Source organism: Anabrus simplex, chromosome 7 (assembly GCF_040414725.1).
Source record: "Anabrus simplex isolate iqAnaSimp1 chromosome 7, ASM4041472v1, whole genome shotgun sequence".
Taxonomy (NCBI): Eukaryota; Metazoa; Arthropoda; class Insecta; order Orthoptera; family Tettigoniidae; genus Anabrus; species Anabrus simplex.
In genome coordinates this window covers 255,760,299-255,781,195 of record NC_090271.1, presented here as the reverse complement: position 1 = coordinate 255,781,195, position 20,897 = coordinate 255,760,299, and the positions used below count along the sequence as shown (strand labels likewise).

General features: G+C 40.5%; 1 protein-coding gene across 1 annotated transcript in view; it reads left to right on the top strand.

The window, feature by feature from the left end:
• The window catches only part of Dip-B (Dipeptidase B), a 107,260-nt gene that overhangs the window by 1,112 nt on the left and 85,251 nt on the right, over positions 1 to 20,897 (top strand). Inside the window, exons 3-4 of the mRNA XM_067151664.2 lie at positions 15,358 to 15,503; positions 16,076 to 16,184. Coding sequence (XP_067007765.2) covers positions 15,358 to 15,503; positions 16,076 to 16,184 — 255 coding nt within the window. The remainder of the gene's footprint in view (positions 1 to 15,357; positions 15,504 to 16,075; positions 16,185 to 20,897) is intronic.

Genomic DNA, 20,897 nt, shown 5'->3' with positions numbered 1-20,897 from the left:
GGATGTTCTTGTAGAATGAAACATGTCATTTTTTTGTTTAAAAGTGTGAATTTTTACAGGTATGTTATAGTGTTATATGTGTTATAATTAGTATTTTCGGCAGACTGAAAAATTTTAAAGTTACATTAACTAAATTGACACTCGAAAATGTGGCTTCCTTCTTTACAACCCTGCATTCTTTTGAGAAAGTGTAGGGGCTTTTCCTTTTAGTATATGGCTTTTAGTGCTGGGAGTGTCTGAGGACATGTTTGGCTTGCCAGTTCTGTAGCTGCTTTTCTTGGTACATCATGGGGTAAGCCATATGTACTGCTGTGCGAGGGTGTTGTCTGTGGATGTAGGTGTAATTGTACAGGTTAGGAATGGGTAGGAAGCAGTTGTGGCCTTGAGAAAGGTACCACCCCTCCTTTTGCCTGGGGGTGAAATGGGAAACTATGTAAAACCACTTCGAGGACAGCCAATGGGGATTCGAACCCACTTGTCTGCCGAGTACAGAGGTAGCAGTCGTAATTGGCTGTGCTACATCGCACCGAACTAACCTGTTTGGTAGAAAGTGTAGTTATACCCTCATATTACTTGTGGTTCCTATACTGCAAAATACTAAAAATATATTATAACCTGTGTGTACATACAAACAAGCATCTGTTTACTTGGTACACGTCCTGCTCTTTCACACAGGAGAATGTTGCTGCTCTACGACATACAGTGGTAACCACAGTTTATGAATCTCATTTTCACAGTGGTCTGTATTGACGATGTATAATACACAAAATTCCTTTGAAAACGGAGAAAAAATTTTAAAATCCACTTTAGTTCACTATAGCCTATATTAGAAAACACTTAAAAGGTAATGATTATTTTATAACTTTACATAAACTTACCAATTATTGATATGTGTTGAAATGTCTGATGATAGATTTGATTCATCCAGCCTCACAATGGAATGCAGAATGGAATTTAAATTATTTTTTAACTTTACACCATACTTTTTCCATTCATTGTTTTATATGTGGCTGAAGAAGCCCTAGGTATTTGGCCGTAACATGTACCAAAGTTTTTAATCATGTCCTAAGTGTTTTCTAATATAGGCCAGGCCATGATAAATGTTTTTAAATCGAGGAGCCGGCATTCAAACCTAGGAGCCAGGTAATTTTTCTTGTACTCTAATCATTAAGACACTGGCGTCTAGCCTTCTGCCAAATAAAACATGGTAGTAATAGCAATACTCTAGGTATTGTGATTTTATAGTTTTATACACTACAACAGATTACTACAAAATGTAAAGACAGCAGGACACCAAGCTAAACAAGACGTGCCACTATGTATACAAATTTATGAAACTAGGCAATTGTTGCATACTTATATTTTAGCACTGTTCAAAGAAACTTTTAATTGTAAAATGTAAATAGCAAACTGAATATCTTCGCCAACAACACCAAATTGTGCAATTCCTTTGTATTTATTAGTCTGACATATTAAAGGATTAATAACATAAGGCTTAAACATTATATACCTATCTAAAAAAATATATATATATACAAAGAACAATGCATACTTTATAAGACATAATTATTGTGCTTTTTGTGTCCATGTTCAATATGCGGTTTATAATAGTTCAGTGGCACCAAACCGGGAATTAAATATATAAAGGGGGAGATTATATTCAGGTAAAAAAAGAAGGCGTCAAAGAAATAATTTTAGAAGCTATAGCGACCTGGCGACCAGTATTTGTCGTGCTCTATTTTGAATTATATTGATTGTCGATTTTTAAATTTTTCTCCTTTTTCAAAGGAATTTTGTATACTATACAGCAGTAATGCCAGTGAGCACTTTTGCTTCAGATTTATTAAGAAATTCATGTGAAATTCTGATATTCAAAACTTTGGTTTCTGACTGCATGAACTAGACTCTGTTATACAGCAGTTAGTATCAAATCATGTAATCCACAGGTGCTTAAAATTTGTGGGTGGAAAGAATGGCAGATTTTGTAATGAACATGGGTCACATTATTCAGGTTTTCATTCCTTCCCATTAACACTCAAATACATCAACACGCTTAGCACGAGTTGAGGGACTGCGATTGTGTGTCTGAACTGATGCAGGCTGGTCTTCCCCTCTCTTTGGGTACATGCCCTCTGCCCCTGGCCCCCCACCGTTTTCGTCTACGTTTTTCTTGACCCTTCCTGTTTTCCACACCAAAAATGTTATCTTACTAAATGAGGTTGTAGGGGTATTTCTGTAAGTCAGGGTACCGGTATTTAGATCACGAAGTCATATTACCCACTTCCCCCTTCTTCAGTAACCAATCAACCAACCGAACTTGCACACAGCTTTTCGGCAGTACAGACAATAACCTGACACAATACAGAACAAACTGAAAAAAGTAAACGATACTTTGTAAATTTAGATAAACCTACCAATTAGTGAGATGCCTGGGCCTTCACTTGAAGTGACAGTGTTGAAATGTCTGATGATAGATTTCACATATCCACCCTCAGAATGGAATGTTGTTCATCAGGGATGCAAGAATATTGTTTTGATTTTATAATCCTCATTCTTGAAAATGTTTGTTCACAAATGTGGGTACTGTACTTGCAAATGTACTCAAGCATTTTCTTGCAAATTTGATTAAAATCTGAAGCATTTCATTATTAAGTGCCTTGTGAAAGTGAATAAGATATATATATAATTTCGTGTGGCTATTTCTAGCTGGGTGCAGCCCTTGTAAGGCAGACCCTCCGATGAGGGTGGGCGGCATCTGCCATTTGTAGGTAACTGCGTGTTATTGTGGTGGAGGATAGTGTTATGTGTGGTGTGTGAGTTGCAGGGATGTTGGGGACAGCACAAACACCCAGTCCCCGAGCCATTGGAATTAACCAATTAAGGTTAAAATCCCCGACCCAGCCGGGAATCGAACCCGGGACCCTCTGAACCGAAGGCCAGTACGCTCACCATTCAGCCAATGAGTCGGACAGTGAATAAGATGTCTCTCTGTGACTTTGTCTTGTAACTGGGAACAACACTGAATATCAATTAATTTCAGCTGTAGTTGCGTAGGTGCATCACTGAAATCAACTGGAAATGGATATTCGAACAAACAAGTTTTCTTTACAATCACAGAAAAGTCTTTAAATCTTTTCCAAACTCGTTCTTCAGTCAGTTAACTTTATTAATTGGCACTGGACTCTTTGAGTTAGCCTCTTCATGCTCAGTACAACATAAAGTGTGTGGGAACTCTCCCTTCTGTAATAGCTTTCGAAATAATTTCAGTTGTTTTGGAACGGTAACACACAACTGTACACTAACATGTTAAAGCCTGTTTTTCCCCTGTAATCCCTTATTCAAAATATTTAAATGATGTGTAAAATATGTGAGTATTGCTAAATCCCTCATCCAAGTATTGTCTCCCAATTTTGCCACTTCTTTCTTTCATGGAATTAAAAAGAAGCATTTCAAAATATTACAATGACTAAGCTATGATAAATTAAGGCTACATCACCATATTCATAATCAATTTCAGCCAGAAATAATTGAAACGGCTGATGGTTGAGTCCATATGATCGAATATTATTAAATGTAGATCTCACTGTGCATCACATGTTGTAAATTCAATACTTTTTACACGTAGCACTTGTTGATGAATAATGCAGTGTAATTCAAGAGGCATATCAGTATTTTTGTTAGTATGTTTATTATTCTTCCAATAAATAATAATAATAATAATAATAATAATAATAATAATAATAATAATAATAATGGTAATAATAATAATTGTAGGGCCTCAGCTACCGTGTGCAGACATTTCAATTTGACACCATCTGGCTGTCTGCTCGTCAATTTCAACGTTCCGTTTTACTCTAGGCCCACTAGATGGCAGACTGAGTAAACCGAAACTCTTGGGCGTCTATGGCTGAGATTTAATGAATTTTGTCGGGTAAACACCAAATGTGTCACCAAAGATCTTTTACATGCCGACATCGTACGACATGGAATGTTGAATGGAGTTTTTTCCGCCCTTCAAAAATCCGACTACCTCTGCTGGGTTTGAACCCGCTATCTTGGGATTCGGAGGCCGACACTCTACCACTGATCCACAGAGGCAGCTATTCTTCCAATTATCTAATTGAATGAAAATGAAAACCTACAACCTGTTTTCCGGTCATTGACCGGGTCAGGGATGGAATGAATGAAGCAGATATAGGCTATTAGTACGATGGGGTCGCCACTCCCAAAGTGATTTATTAATGACTGATAAATGCTATGGGCCGGCCCCCGTGGTGTAGGGGTAGCGTGCCTGCTTCTTACCCGGAGGCCCCGGGTTCGATTCCCGACCAGGTCAAGGATTTTTACCTGGACCTGAGGGCTGGTTCGAGGTCCACTCAGCCTACGTGATTAGAATTGAGGAGCCATCTGACGGTGAGATGGCGGCCCCGGTCTAGAAAGCCAAGAATAACGGCAGAGAGGATTCGTCGTGCTGACCACATGACACCTCGTAATCTGCAGGCCTTCGGGCTGAGCAGCGGTCGCTTGGTAGGCCAAAGCCCTTCAAGGGCTGTAGTGCCATGGGGTTTGGTTTGGTTTTGATAGATGCTGTGAAATAAGAATGGAGAGTGTTGCTGGAATGAAAGATGACAGGGAAAACCGGAGTACCCGGAGAAAAACCTGTCCCGCCTCCGCTTTGTCCAGCACAAATCTCGCATGGAGTGACCGGGATTTGAACCACGGTATCCAGCGGTGAGAGGCTGACGTGCTGCCATCTGAGCCACGGAGGCTTCTATCTAATTGAATAATGCAGTGTAATTCAAGAGGAGTATCAGTATTTTTGTTAGTATGTGAATAAACTTGAAATAATTATTTTAGTATTGTGAAGTGGACTGTATTGCCATGAGGCTGGTTCTCTCACAGGATGCAAGAAGGGATAATATAAACAACGGTAAACTTCAGTAACTATATTAAACATTGTCATGTGAACAATCAATACATGCTGTAGGCCTATAGGTAGTTAATACACTGGTGCAGGATTAAGCTGCACAATGCAGGGCTACGCTGCCACTAACACTCAAGTAAACATAATGTCTCCGTCCCTTATGTCCAGGCCACGTCCACTCACCCTCCCTCTCCCTCTCACACCGAGCTGCCAGGGGACATCCGAAGGCCATCTGGTAGCGCCAGAGAGAAGTGCATCACACCAAAGGGAAGTGGTGCTACCTACAGGCTCCTGACATATATACATCACTCTAATATTACCCATCCTCCGCCCCGTTGAACCTGTTCAAAACATAATTATATGACAATGCACAGAGTTAAGGAGGAGGCAGAGGCACCAGCTTCGTGATAGCACGCCTTAAGATATTGGCATTGCATCTTACGTCGGCAACTCTTATTAAATTGTCCCTTCCTGGAAACACCTGCTCAATAATGCCCATCTTCCACTGCAAAGGTGGAAGATGATCTTCCTTCAGCAGAACAAGCGTGCCTGCTTGAAGATTCGGATGCGACGTGGACCATTTCTTCCTCTGTTGCAAAGTGTGAAGATAATCCTTGGACCATCGACGCCACCAGTGCTGCTGCATCTGCTGAAGGTGTTGCCAGCGTGACAGTCTGTTAGGATGAGACTCAGTCATATCAGGGTCAGGAATGGACATGAGTGGAGCTCCAATGAGAAAGTGACCAGGTGTGAGAATAGAAGGATCGCTAGGGTCATCGGATAATGCACACAATGGTCTAGAATTGAGGCAAGCTTCAATTTGCGTGAGTATGGTAACCAACTCTTCGTAGGTTAAAACTGTTTGACCCACAACCCGACGGAAGTGGAACTTCATCGCCTTCACTGCGGACTCCCATATTCCGCCAAAGTGTGGGGAACGTGCCGGAATGAAGTGCCATTTGAATTTTGATGCTGCAGCATGATTGCTCATTTCCTTGTTGAATTGTTCGTCCTTCAGCATTTGCTGCAGTTCCTTATTAGCCCCAACGAATGTTGTAGAATTATCACTGTAGAGATCTTGAATATGTCCACGACGGGAAACGAATCTTCTGAGGGCTGCGATGAATGCCTGAGATGTCAAACCTGTGACAGGTTCGATATGTACAGCTCTCGTGCTGAAGCAAACGAATATCGCAACATAGCATTTGTAGATCGATTTACCCTTCCTGGATCCTATTTTAACATCAACTGGCCCTGCAAAGTCAACACCTGAGGACAGGAATGGACGAGACATCTGGATGCGAGCCTTTGGCAGTTGGCCCATGAGTTGACTTGCATTCTTTGCCTTAAGCCTGAAGCACTGCATACATTTGTGGACGACTGATCGAATGGTTTGTCTTGCTCTAGGAATCCAGTACCTAGATCGTAAGGATGTGAGCAGTAGCTGAATCTCAGCGTGGAGAAGTCTGTGGTGCTCATATTGAATGAGTAGACGAGTGAAATGGTGATTAGGAGGGAGGATTATTTGATGCTTCCTATCGTAGTCTAGGTCTGAGTTGACAAGTCTTCCTCCAACTCTCAAAATTTGTATTTCATCCAGAAAAGGGCTTAGACATAAAATCTTGCTCTTATGGGAAATAGGCTGCCCCTTGCTTAAGGCTTCGATCTCACGTGGGTAGCTGACCTGCTGAATCAGTCTAATACAGGTCAGGCTTGCCTCTTCAAGCTCCGTTGAAGAGAGTGGTGTGATGTGTTTGTGTTGAGGGTTGCGGCAGTTTAGGACGAAGCGTTTGCAATAAGCAACTATTCGGACTAGTTTACTGTAAGAGGAGTATCTTTCAATTACATCTTCGGAGGCTCCTGAAGTGGTTAGCAGTGAGGTGACTGGTCGTACTTCGGGCAAGTCTTGAGGAAGGTCTCTGGGAGTTGAATTTAACCAGAATTCATTCTGTTCTTCGAGCCACTTCGGGCCCTTCCACCACAATGGCGTTGACTGAAGTGCTGCGGGATCTGTGCCCCTAGAGATTAGATCTGCTGGATTGTCGTGCGTGGATACATGTCTCCAGGATTCCATGTTGGTCTGCTGCTGAATCTGAGACACTCTGTTAGCTACAAAGGTCTTCCAGCGGGTGGGTGTGCCCATTATCCAGGCGAGCACAATCATAGAATCAGAGTATAAATGAATGCTATGGATGTCGAGTCCAACAACAGGAACTACCCTTTCAATTAATCTTGCGAGTAATGCTGCTCCACAGAGTTCCAGTCTGGGCAGAGTGATCCGTTTCACTGGAGCCACTCTTGATTTGGCGCATAATAGTTTGCTTGTGATTGTGCCGTGAACATCCATGGCACGAATGTAGAGGCAAGCTCCATATGCTCTTTCACTAGCGTCACAAAATCCATGAAGTTGTATATTGGAAGCGAGGTGAGGAACCACAAGCCGCTCAATTCTAATGTAGTTCAAGTGTTGTAGAAGGTTGACTAGGCTGAGCCACTTATCCTGCAATTCGTCTGAGAAAGGATCATCCCAGCCCAAACCAGAGCTCCATAAGTCTTGCAAGAACACCTTATATGTAATAACAACTGGGCTTATGAGTCCCAACGGATCAAATGTAGAAGCAACTATGGACGCGACCTCACGCTTAGTTATAAAGTGTCTTGCAGGGATCTTGTTATCCATCGTTCTTGAAATGCTTCTTATCAGGAAATGGTCTGTTGACGGGTTCCAAAGTAAGCCGAGGGTGTTGACACTATCATGTGTATCGAGTGAAATCAAATCTTGAGTTTCCTTACAGGTGGGTGGAATTCTTTCCAGAAGCTCGCTACGGTTGGCTGAAAACTTTCGAAGCTCAAACCCTCCCCTTTCGAGCAAGGCGATTAAATCATCTTGTAGTTGTACAGCTTCTTCAACCGTTCCAGTCGCGGTGATTAAGTCATCGACATAGAAGTCCCTCTTCAGGATTTGAGATGCTAATGGAAATTGTTTCATTTCGTCATCGGCTAGTTGTTGTAGAACACGTGTTGCAAGAAATGGTGCACAACTTGTACCGTACGTTACCGTTGTCAATTCATAGATTTTAATATTCTGATCTGGGCGTGATCTCCAGAGGATGCGCTGGAGTGGAGAGTCTAGCTGGTGCACGTAAACCTGTCTGTACATTTTGCAAATGTCAGCAGAAAATGCTACAGGCTGCATCCGGAAACGCAAACTAATGGAGTAAAGATCCTGTTGTATGTTGGGGCCCACCATTAATGTGTCGTTCAGTGAAAGTCCGTTGCTAGATCGCGCAGAACCATCGAACACTACTCGGGTTTTCGTGGTGCTACTTGTATCCTTGAAGACGGGGTGGTGCGGCAAGTAGAACACTTCTCTTTCGGAACTGCCATTGTCTGGAACTTCTGTCATGTGACCTAGTTGCTCATATTCCGACATGAATTCATTGTAGGCACGCCGAACATCTGGTTGTCTATGCAAACGACGTTCTAACTGTAGCAACCTCTGTTTTGCGTGTGAGCATGAGTCTCCCACCGGACCCACTTCTGAGCGACGAGGAAGGCGGACAATGTAGCGACCTGTAGAATCTCTCGTTGTGTTGTGAGTGAAGTGTTCTTCACATCTCATCTCTTCAATCGTTCGAGGTTTGTTTGGGAGGTCTTCTAGTTCCCAGAACCGTTGAAGCTGGTCATCCAATGAGGTTTCTCCGCGGATGAAGAATGAACGTTGCGGCTGTACAGTTGAAGACGGTGTGCTCGATGCATTTATTGTTCCGGACAGTATCCATCCAAGCTCTGTTTCTTGCAACACTGGATAGTTCCCTGGTTTGGTCATCTTCCCACGACGCAAAATTTCGAAAAAGATTTCGGCACCTAGAAGTAAATCTATTCCTCCTGGCTGATGGAAGTTAGGATCCGCGAGTTGGATGTCATCTGGGAGATTCCAATCATCATAGCAAAGCTTCACAGATGGCATGTCTCCCGTAATACGTGGTAGTACAGCGCAAGTGACTGTTACCTTGTAATTGCTTGCAGTAGACTCTAAGTGCAGACATACTGAGTGTTTCGACTCGGACATGACCTCATTAATCCCTTGGATTGGAAAAGATATGCGAGACTTCTTCAACCGGAGCTTCTGAACTAAGGATTCTGTGATGAAATTAGTTTGTGATGCAGAGTCTAGAAGAGCTCTGCATTTTTGAAGTTGTCCCAACTGATTACGGACCATGACAACGGCTGTAGCAAGCAATACATGAGCCGAAGCCTTAGGTTTAAAGGAACAATAGGAACCGAATCCTTCGTGTGAGTCTTGTGCCGAATCCGACTCCGTACTATTCTCGGCACTTACTGGCATGGCAGACTGTGTATGGTGCTGATGGACAAGTGTATGATGTGCCTTGCCACACTGACGACACACATTACCTGATGGACAATTAACAGCATTGTGCCCACTAGCCAAGCAATTGAAACACAGTTGATGTTCCTTAACAATGTCTAACCTTTCTTGAACACTAATGTCCCTAAATCTTCCACATTTATAGATAGGATGAGAGAGCTTACAGGCTACACATGCATTGTTAGTTGAAACGTAGCTGTGTTTAGTATCTCTGTTTAATTTAGGTTTTGTTTTCTCTTGTTGGATAGTGCTAGGCATGTTAGATTTAATTAATTCTAAGGCATGACACCTTTTTTCTAAGAATTGTAGAAATTCGTCGAGTGATGGAGATTGTTTTGCTGATAGCATGAGTTCCCAGTCCTTCCTAGTATTGGCATCAACCTTATCTAAATACAGCTGTGAAATGATTAGTTCATGTAGTGGAGTTGACAATTTTAGTGCTTCAATGGCATGTAAATGACCCTTACAATGACTTAATAAAATGCGTAGGGAATGTGGGCAATCCTTATTTGTTGCTGGCGGAGATAACAATGCCTTTATATGTGTACTGGCTACTAGGCGTGGATTGTCATATCTCTCACAGATCAGATTCCAGGCAATATCGAAATTGTCAGCAGTGACCGGCAAGTTCTCAATTAATTTATGTGCTTCACCTGATACTGCTGACAATAAATAATAATATTTCTGAATCTTATCTATAGTGTCATTATTGATCACCAAGGAATTGAATGTGTCATAAAAATGTCTGAAGTCAATAATATTGTTATTAAACACAGGCACCTTTATAGGCGGCAGTTTTACATTAGCCCTGCCTGAGCCCACAGAATGTAAACTTGGTGGAAAATTACTGCCCTCTTGATCTTCGATTAATCTCGTCATATGAGCCTGCAGATCATAATACACCTCTGAGAATTGTTCCCTATCCCTCTCATGATGTTGGGAGTCGTCATCTTCTATTTCTAGTTGATCTTGCACGACAGTATAGTCCTGCCACGCTTGTTGTAAAGCATCAAGTCTAACCTTGACACTGAATTTATCAATATGACCAGTTAAAGAATCGGTATATTTCTTTATGTTGGTTACCTTCGATTTCGCGATTCCACGCTTCTTTATTAATGACTTTCTAATATCGGGATCCATTGTGTGCAAGGATTTGACAAATGAAAGGAAGTATATGAACTGAGCTTACCAATTGTTGATTCTGCTGATGAACTCGCAATGGTGCTGGATCCAGTGTCAGCGCAATGAATGTGACGTCACGCCGCAAGATGGCTGCTTACAACACACGTTCGAACGACTGGCCGATATGCACAAGCGTATATTGTATCACAGTCACAACACTCTCGAAACTACATTTAGTTCACAGTATGCACAATCCGTTAATTTTAAAGTACACCTTCTATGCATCCGGCCCGTGATGGCCATGAATAAACTTGAAATAATTATTTTAGTATTGTGAAGTGGACTGTATTGCCATGAGGCTGGTTCTCTCACAGGATGCAAGAAGGGATAATATAAACAACGGTAAACTTCAGTAACTATATTAAACATTGTCATGTGAACAATCAATACATGCTGTAGGCCTATAGGTAGTTAATACACTGGTGCAGGATTAAGCTGCACAATGCAGGGCTACGCTGCCACTAACACTCAAGTAAACATAATGTCTCCGTCCCTTATGTCCAGGCCACGTCCACTCACCCTCCCTCTCCCTCTCACACCGAGCTGCCAGGGGACATCCGAAGGCCATCTGGTAGCGCCAGAGAGAAGTGCATCACACCAAAGGGAAGTGGTGCTACCTACAGGCTCCTGACATATATACATCACTCTAATATTACCCAGTATGTTTTCTTATTCTTCTAATTATCCATTTTTGCACCACTCATATTCTTTGCTTCATGTGTTGTAGATTCTTCACTGTTTCACTCAGTTGCAGAAATAAATCCTTGCTTGTTTTAGTTTCATGGATGCTTCTTACAGATGACAGCTCCTCAGAAATTTCACACACTTTGTTAATGCCACAAATAAAAATTAAAAGTTTTGCTGTATAGCAAACGTCATTAATTTCGTCCAAAGCCAACGAAAAGCACTCAAATGATTTTGATATTCTTGTACAGTTTTTAGCACAAATTGGCCATAGGTTTTTCTGGTCATTGTGCTTCATGATAAGTTGACCGAATTTATGGGTGTTTCTTTTCAGAATACATTTCTTCTATTACAGAAAACATACAGGTTTTTGCAAACTCATTAGAAAATGGTTTTCTATCATGGCTAATAAATGTGCAACTGTAGCTGTATTTTCCTCTGTATGCTTCATGAACATTTATTTTTGAGCAGTGAGACCTTTCATTAAATGTGAAATATTTTCCTTCTAACATAATATATTTGATATTGCTTTGGGATACTTCTTGGAGGAAAAAAGAAAGGAACTGTAAGTTCCAAGCTGTACGGTATATCTCTGGTAATTGAATATGAACAGTAATTTTGTCCCTTAATTAACAGCATTTAAGAGCGTCTACAGATAAGTCAATATAAATGGTCCGTTATTGGACATTATAAATTTTCCAGCTAGCTCATTCTTGGTTGCCAGCGTTTCGCCCTCGTGTGCTAGGGTGGGCTCATCAGTTGGTACCTAGCACACCTACCAGTACGCTGGCTAGTGCATACCGCGGAGGCCACTGCGTAGGCTAACTGGAGCCACCGGCAGTGCCAGTGCACTAAGAGACTTTGTCTCATCACTAAAAATTGATGCCTGCTTGGCCATCAGATGATATAGATGTTGATTCCCATAGGGAATCTGAAATATTTGTCCTGAATGAGCAAATTTATAATACCAATATAAATGGTCCGTTATTGGACATTATAAATTTTCCAGCTAGCTCATTCTTGGTTGCCAGCGTTTCGCCCTCGTGTGCTAGGGTGGGCTCATCAGTTGGTACCTAGCACACCTTCCAATACGCTGGCTAGTGCATACCGTGGAGGCCACTGCGTAGGCTAACTGGAGCCACCGGCAGTGCCAATGCTCTAAGAGACTTTGTCTCATCACTAAACATTGATGCCTGCTTGGCCATCAGATGATATAGACGTTGATTCCCATAGGGAATCTGAAATATTTGTCCTGAATGAGCAAATTTATAATACCAATATAAATGGTCCGTTATTGGACATTATAAATTTTCCAGCTAGCTCATTCTTGGTTGCCAGCGTTTCGCCCTCGTGTGCTAGGGTGGGCTCATCAGTTGGTACCTAGCACACCTACCAATTAGCCTACGCGGTATGCACTAGCCAGCGTATTGGTAGGTGTGCTAGGTACCAACTGATGAGCCCACCCTAGCACACGAGGGTGAAACGCTGGCAACCAAGAATGAGCTAGCTGGAAAATTTATAATGTCCAATAACGGACCATTTATATTGGTATTATAAATTTGCTCATTCAGGACAAATATTTCAGATTCCCTATGGGAATCAACATCTATATCATACAGATAAGTCGTCAAAAGTTTTTACCAATACCAAACCTTCTCCATAGGCCATGCGGTGAGCTTGTATTCGGGAGATAGTGGATTCAAACCCAACTATTGGTGGCCCTGAAGAAGGTTTCTTTTGTTTCCCATTTTTCACACTAGGCAAATGCTGGGGCTGTATCTTAAGGCCGTAGCCGCTTCCTTCCCACTCCTAGCCCTTTCCTTTCCCATCATCGCAGTAAGACCTATCTGTGTCGGTGCGATGTAAAGCAAATAGTAAAAAAACATTGCGTACCGTAGTAATTGATTACATTGTATTATTGATTTGCAAGAAAAATAGCAAATATGTTGTCACAGGTCATTCAGATAAGAGAGAAAGAAAATTTAATAAGGGGAAAAATCTACTCCATACCAATTTGAACTTTAACATTCATATCATCATGAACCCAGTGTACCATCAAAAAGTTTTTCCTAAATCCATTAGGCCACAAAGATAGCTAATTCTGAATAAGAGTTTTTAACTCAATTGAAAAGAAAACTAAAGATGGTATGACATTCATTCAGACAGATAGAACGCAAAGGTCTTCAGCTGAATGGATGGTGGCACAGACCACCTTGGCTGTTACAAGAGTTGTCTCAATGGAAACGCAGCAACATTGACATCACTTCTTGAGGCTAGAAACTTCACTCAGCAAGTCGTGCATGTAGATTCCCTGGATCCTTTAAATGATGCTTAAAAATTCAGCTCATATGTGAAACTGCTATATGTTATGGCTTGGATTCTTCATTTGAATTTGAAACACTTCTTCATAGACATCATCCCACAGGTGAACTTCAGGGAGTGGAAATAACAGAAGCTTGTGACTACTGGATAAAAGCAGTTCAGATTTTTTTTCCTAGTGGCTTTACGTCGCACCGACACTGAACTGACACTGATAGGTTTTATGACGACGACAGTTCAGATTTAATGCTTCTGCACATAGCTTAAGGCTTTCATGTTAAACACTGCATTACCTGATGGGTTGAAAATCAAATATTTCAATCCGCTCCTGGATGAGGGACTACTAAGCCTGGGCGGCTGTTGATAATTTGTTGAACTGACTACCAACCAGTGCCACTCAGTTTTTGAGGATGGAGGTCATCACTTCACAAGGTTGTTGATGCAGTGTTTATTTCCATCACCTGGGAGTTTGAATTGTCCTTTCCCAACCATTTTGGATATTGCATGCACATCAGTCAATCAAGTAAAGTACTATATCACTGCTTCCATGTAAACAGCAAATTCTCATGGACAAGAAATAGAGGCTCCACTACCATTGCGGTGTGCAGTGTCCCCAAAACCATTCATTGTTGACTGTGCTGGGTCCTGCAATGAACAAGTGATACATCACCCTTTTCACCTGTGCAGCATAGCTGCCTGTACATTTATAATTGTGGTGATATGACAGCAGACACACTACTCCTGTCATTACAGAGGTTCATTGGTAGATGTGATATACCACACACAATCTGTAGTGACAACGTACAGCCATTCCATTCTGTGAACAGAGTGTTGGCAGACTTATGGACAGCTCTCTCAGCGATGAAGACAGACCAGTACCTGTCCCAGCAGCGAGGAAGTTCAATACACCACGTGCGGCTTAGTGGGGAGGATGGTTGGCTCTACAAAGCTATGTCTCTGGAATGTACTTGGGTATTCCACCATTGACAAGGAAGGATTACAGTCACACTAAACTCCTGGCCGGTGATGCGAGACGAAGACGGTGGTGGCAACTTACTGGCTCAGGCATATTTCCTGGTTGTCGATTGACTCACCACAATACTCAGTGGATCAGAACAAGCGAGGAGTGACCCTGTACAAAACTTCAGATTTTATGGCAACAACTGACTTGACGACTTATGGAAACACTGGAGTAAGGAGTACTTATTGCTGGTAGGGATTTTCCACCAGCTTCAACAGTCCTGAAAAGGTGGTACAAGGCTTAGTGTGACCTGGTGTTTCTACAAGAGGTCGTCTGATGGAATAAATTGGAATGTTAAAATTGACACGAAGGCAGCCTAAATGGCATCGAATAAAAATACCTGCACAATGTTGTTATTATTATTATTATTATTATTATTATTATTATTATTATTATTATTATTATAATAGACCTCCTATCTCCAACAGTGAAAGCACTACAGTGGATTGATAAGTTGGACATTCAGATATAAGAGATAACACTAATGCCTGAAGTGAATCAATGTTTTTTTGTTATTGTGTATATATTGTATATTATGTATATAATTTCCTTGCCATACGCTAATAATAATAATAATAAAATAATAAAATAATAATAATAATAATAATAATAATAATAATAATAATTATTATTATTATTATTATTATTTTGCAAACATAGAAATGAAAAATGTTTATTGAGGGAGACTTCATATAGAGATTATCTTGCGCTGTTCATTTTTATTAACTAATTATATTTTCACTGTACTCATTCATATGTTGTTTTATGTTTTCCTGTGTACTTTTCATCTCGTCTGATCATTGATTGTGATTTGTTGGGATTCATTTCTTTCCACAGCTTGATAATTCATTTGAAAGTGATGGAGGTGTTCTAGAAGTTCCACTTCCTGCTGGTCGTTTAATTTATGCACCTACAGGGCCTGTCAATAGAGATTATGATGATGTACGCAACTTTGGTGATGCTGCAAAGAAGGGCATTCAGAGGTAAGCAAGATAGTGAATAAATGCGATAATGTCTTTGTTATATAAAGGTTCGTAATAATAATAATAATAATAATAATAATAATAATAATAATAATAATAATAATAATAATAATAATAATAATAATAATAATATTGGTTTTATGTCTTGCTAACTACTTTTATGGTTTTTGGAGATGCTGAGGTGCCAGGATTTTGTCCCTCAGGAGTTCTTTTATGTGCTGGGAAAATGTACCGACACAAGGCTGTTACTCTTCAATTGCCTTCCTGTGTACCATTTGAATCATTTACCTTAATAACTATGAGGTCCATTCATATGGACATTCTGCAACTTTTTAGAAATCTGATGTCTTGTAGTGCAGATGAGGGTATTGACTCTGGTAGTAGTACCTCATTTTAAAATATTTTTACCTCTTACTGTTGCAGCTTCTGATCCCATAATTGGTTTTCATCAGCTTATCTGAGATATTTCTGGGATTTATGGAGCTGTCCTGGCTCATTTGCCCCCCGCCCCCAATTTAAGAACTAGCCTTTTGATGATAGAAAGTTCATTCTATGTTTTTTCGTTTTTGCAGGGCATTAAAGGCTGGTGTAGTAGCTCCACTCTTGGTAGTAACATCACATCCTCAGTATCCTCAGGCTGAATTGGTGACACTTCTGGGAGCATTAGAAGCCCTCTATGTAGTAAGTCTATTAAATTCAATTGAGTTGGGAAACTTACGTCTAACTGTACTCTCTTGCTTTTTATGGTCTGCCTATCCCTGTAATCCTTAAGAAGACCTGAAATATTATTTATTTTTCTGTATACAGGAAATGGTCTGTTGGTCAAAGAAGTAGAGAAAACAAAATCCAGTGAATGAAAGTTTGAAATTTTAATCATTCATTTATACAACCATGCAGCACCTGATTTAGTCCTGAAATTTCAAAAGGTCATTCAGACGATAAGAGATAAAAAAAATTTAATAAGGAGAAAAAAAAAATCTACTCCATACCAATTTGATATGGGTATAAATATATAATAACCTATATTCATTATCTATTTAATTTTTTTGTTAATAAGTTAAAGTATTTATTACCGGGCGAGTTGGCCGTGCGCGTAGAGGCGCGCGGCTGTGAGCTTGCATCCGGGAGATAGTAGGTTCGAATCCCACTATCGGCAGCCCTGAAAATGGTTTTCCGTGGTTTCCCATTTTCACACCAGGCAAATGCTGGGGCTGTACCTTAATTAAGGCCACGGCCGCTTCCTTCCAACTCCTAGGCCTTTCCTATCCCATCGTCGCCATAAGACCTATCTGTGTCGGTGCGACGTAAAGCCCCTAGCAAAAAAAATAAAGTATTTATTTTAAATATACATTTATATTAAATACACCTATTTAAGTGTATATTTCAAGATATATACCTAAAAATAAAAAAAATTCATTCTTGTACTTTCTTTCTTGTTACATTATTATTACTGTGCTTGCTCATGTATCGTATACAGTGAAACCTCGTTAGTGCATTCCTCATTAACATGTTTTCCCGCTTAGCTCGTCGTAAATTTTAAGCCGCGATTCTCGTCATATTAAATCTATACAAAAATACCTCTCTTATCGTGTCACGAATTTTCGCTATTGCCGCTTAGTAGATCACATTTTCCCTAACCCTGAAAATTGTATTTGTCATTCCTTGTGTAACAAACGTGATTTCCAAGTTGAGTAAGATCCGTCGCCACAGTTGCGTGATTATGAGAAAAGGCCTTAAATTCCTGAACTTCACAGGATAAGTTGCATGTTAGGGGAGCAAGGTGCTGGCCTCAGGAATGTTCAGTTTTGCTTGCTGGTTAGCAGCACGATTGCTGAATAACACAGTGAGTCTATTTGTGCTTTTATTTCGCATTCCATTCATAAGTTAGAAATTTATTTTGTGTTGAGTGGTACAGTGAAGTGTAGCGAATGTTTGTTGCGTGCTACGGTAGCCTATATCAGGATTAGGAATATATAAACATACATAATGCATCATGAATTTCTGCTATTACCGCTTACTATGAGTACGATCATATTTTTCCTAGCCCTGAAAATGTTATTTGTCACCCTTGTGAACGAAACGTGATTTACAACTCAGGTAAGAGCCGTCGCCATAGTTGCATGATTACGGAAAAAGTGAGCCTATTTGTGCTTGTGTCCCAGTCCAGGTTTCTTTCTCTAATACTGCATTGGATTGTGTCCTTCCAACTCAATCGTGGTCGTCCATGCCCTCTCATTCCTTGCATTTGCATTTCCATCACCTTTTCTTGGCATGCGCCCAAACCATCTTAATCGGCTCTTCTCTATTCTATCATTCATTTTTTCCACTACAATTTCTTCCCGGATTTTCTCATTCCTTATTTTGTCTCTTTTACTCTTCTGCCTATTTGTGCTTCTGCATCCTACTCCTCAAGACCTTCATTTCGGCTGCCTGTATTAGACTCTCATCCTTCTTTGTCATTGTCCAAGTTTTTTCTCCGTAAGTTATTGGTGCATAATAAATCTTGTACATAGTTTCCTTTGCTTCCATTGGCACATCTTTGTCCCATAACATGTTTCTTACACTATGATAGAAACCGCTTCCAGCTTGAATCCTCTTACTAATTTCAACATCCAGTTGAGCATTCTCCATTAATTCACTCCCCAGGTATTTGAACGTCTCCACTACTTCCAGGGCCTTGTCTGCAAGTCTAATCTGACCTTTCCCTTCTTTTCCCCCCTCTAGTCATAACAAGAGTTTTAGTCTTTTCTACACCTATTTTCAATCCACATTCTTCGAACTTCCATTCACCACATCAAACTGTTCTTGAACATTAATGTTCTCTTCTCCCCAAATCACAATATCATCTGCAAACAACATGTTCATTTCTCTTTCTCCATATGTTGCTTTTGCTGTTCTCATGATGTCATCCATTACTATTGTAAACAGGATTGGCAATAGAACACTTCCCTGCCTCAGCCCACTAGTGATTTTGAACCAACTTGTCCTGCCAACTTGTGTTTGCATGAAACAGCAACATTCCTTGTACATTGCCATGATCATTTTTATGCTAATGAACAATTGCACAGTAATTTAGGAATCCCTCAGGCATGTCAAATTCTTCTTCCAAGTTTATCAGCTAGACACACTGCGAATTCTTCAAATCAGGCATTTGACAATATAAATTCTTAGTGTCCACACTGTGGATGTCATTACTCCAGTTCCCGAGGGGTCAAAATACACATCAGCAGAGCTCATCCTGATATTCACCGTCAAAGTTTAGTTTCTAGAAATCGACAAGGGGTTGATTCCTCTCAAAATGTTAAACCAGTTGCTCAAGAAAGTGACCCTCATGCTAACATAGAAACTAATGGTGTCAACACTTTACCGCATGGATTTAAGCAGAAAATAATGCAGTGGCAAAGCAGATTTTTAAATAATTTGACAGACGAGCAATTTAACCATGAGATTAACATTTGGTGTGAGTTCTTGGCTTCTGCAATTGATCTATTCCCTGGCCCCAAACATCCATCACGGAAATACCAGTATAGGAAAAACAAACCAACCACAGACAACCAAAAGGAAATATAGACAGACAACCAATTCTGAACGGGCAACAAAAGTGGACCGAATAAAACACAGTGAAAGATACAAATATTAGCTTACCCAGTACCACTGTCACAGTCAGCACAGAAAGGCTATTAGGTCTGTTTTAAATTCCATTGCTGAAAATTGTAAAATTCCATCGGAATGAAATATTCCATTATTTCTCTGAAATTCTCAGGCAACCTAATGACATGATTTGATCCTAATATCCACCTCATACAAGTGATGTTGATGGGGAACAAATTGACATTTTATTTAATGACACTATAAGCCCAGATGAAATCAACGTTTTGTTATCAAAGACAGTATTACAGTCGACATAATATCTCGCATTGCTACATGTATGTTGAAAATTGGGGTTCCATAAAGGTGGAAATACACTCAGTATTAAGAACTGGAGACCTATCACAATCTGTTCAGTAATAAGAATAATAATTGAGCGGGTCCTTGACAGGCGTCTCCGTGAGCATGTTGTCTTAAACTCCAATCAACGAGGATTTACCAACTCCTCTGGAATGCATGTCAACACTGTGTTACTAGACTCTCTTCTCCGTCAAACAAGCCAATCTGACTACTATATTCTTAGATATACAGAAAGCCTTTGACAATGTTGGTCATACCCATTTAAATGAGACACTAAAGTCGTTACCAATTCCAACCAAACTTGCGAATTTAATCATGAATCTGCAAACAGGAAATGCCACACAAATTCAGACGCAGGGAGGCAAACCTCTCTTTATAAGCATGGGAGCTATGCAAGATTCTCCTGTCTCCAGTTCTGTTTAATCTCGCCATCGATCATATTCTGGATGACCTTAGCGAAACGTCGATATCTACCCAATATGGCTTTCAGTTGAGTCCAGATCGTGAAGCTCTAACACAGGGCCTCTCAGGAGGTGCATGCACTGTGCAAAAGACAACTTCCCTTGGTTGACCAGAGTGTAGACCCCATGCCTCGATTTGCAGCAAGAGCGCTCTCTCTCTTTCCCCACGCCTGTCTCGCTTGCTCCCCCTGCCTCCCTCTTCCTCACTTGCTTCGTAGCGCTCCAAATCCGAGCCGAGTTGAGCCGAGCTTAGCCGAGTAGTCTAAAGACGAAGCGTTGGTCCGAGCCGAGCAGGACCGATGCACAGTGCACGGAGCTCCTGCGCCTCGATTTTCATGCGTGAGATTTTGGTTTGAGAGGTCCTGCTCTAACAGTATTAAGTTTTGCTGATGTAGTTATTGTTGGAAAAGATTCTGAGTCAGCTTTATTACTTGCTCATGTGGCCATACATCAATTACAAGAAATTGGACGTAACATCAATATTGGAAAATATAAAGGAATATGCATCAATATGATCACCTATCAGAAGAAAGACCATTCACGGCAGATGAAAAACAGATACTATGTCTGAAAAAAAGGAGAATATGTTAAGTATTTGGGTGTAAATTTCTCCAATGACATTACTTTGCAGTCCGTCAAGGTCCTAAATAAGCTCAAAACCACCCTAGAGCTCCACATTTCTTCACCGCTTTTGCATTCTGATCAATAATTTGTAATCATGAATTCAGTCTGTCTCAGTTTGGTTTATAAATTTCAGACAGTACCACCACAGAAGATTCCAGTCAAATTTATAAATGATGCCGATAGTATGGTTAGGGAAGCATTAAAGGAAATTTTGCAACTTCCCATGGATGTCCCGAATGATATATATACGCTGAAATGAAATTTGAAGGCCTGGGTTTATTTTATGCATCATGGGAAATATATCTGCAACATCTTAATGCATGCAAAATTTTGAAATCTTCCAATAACGTTTTTTTACACT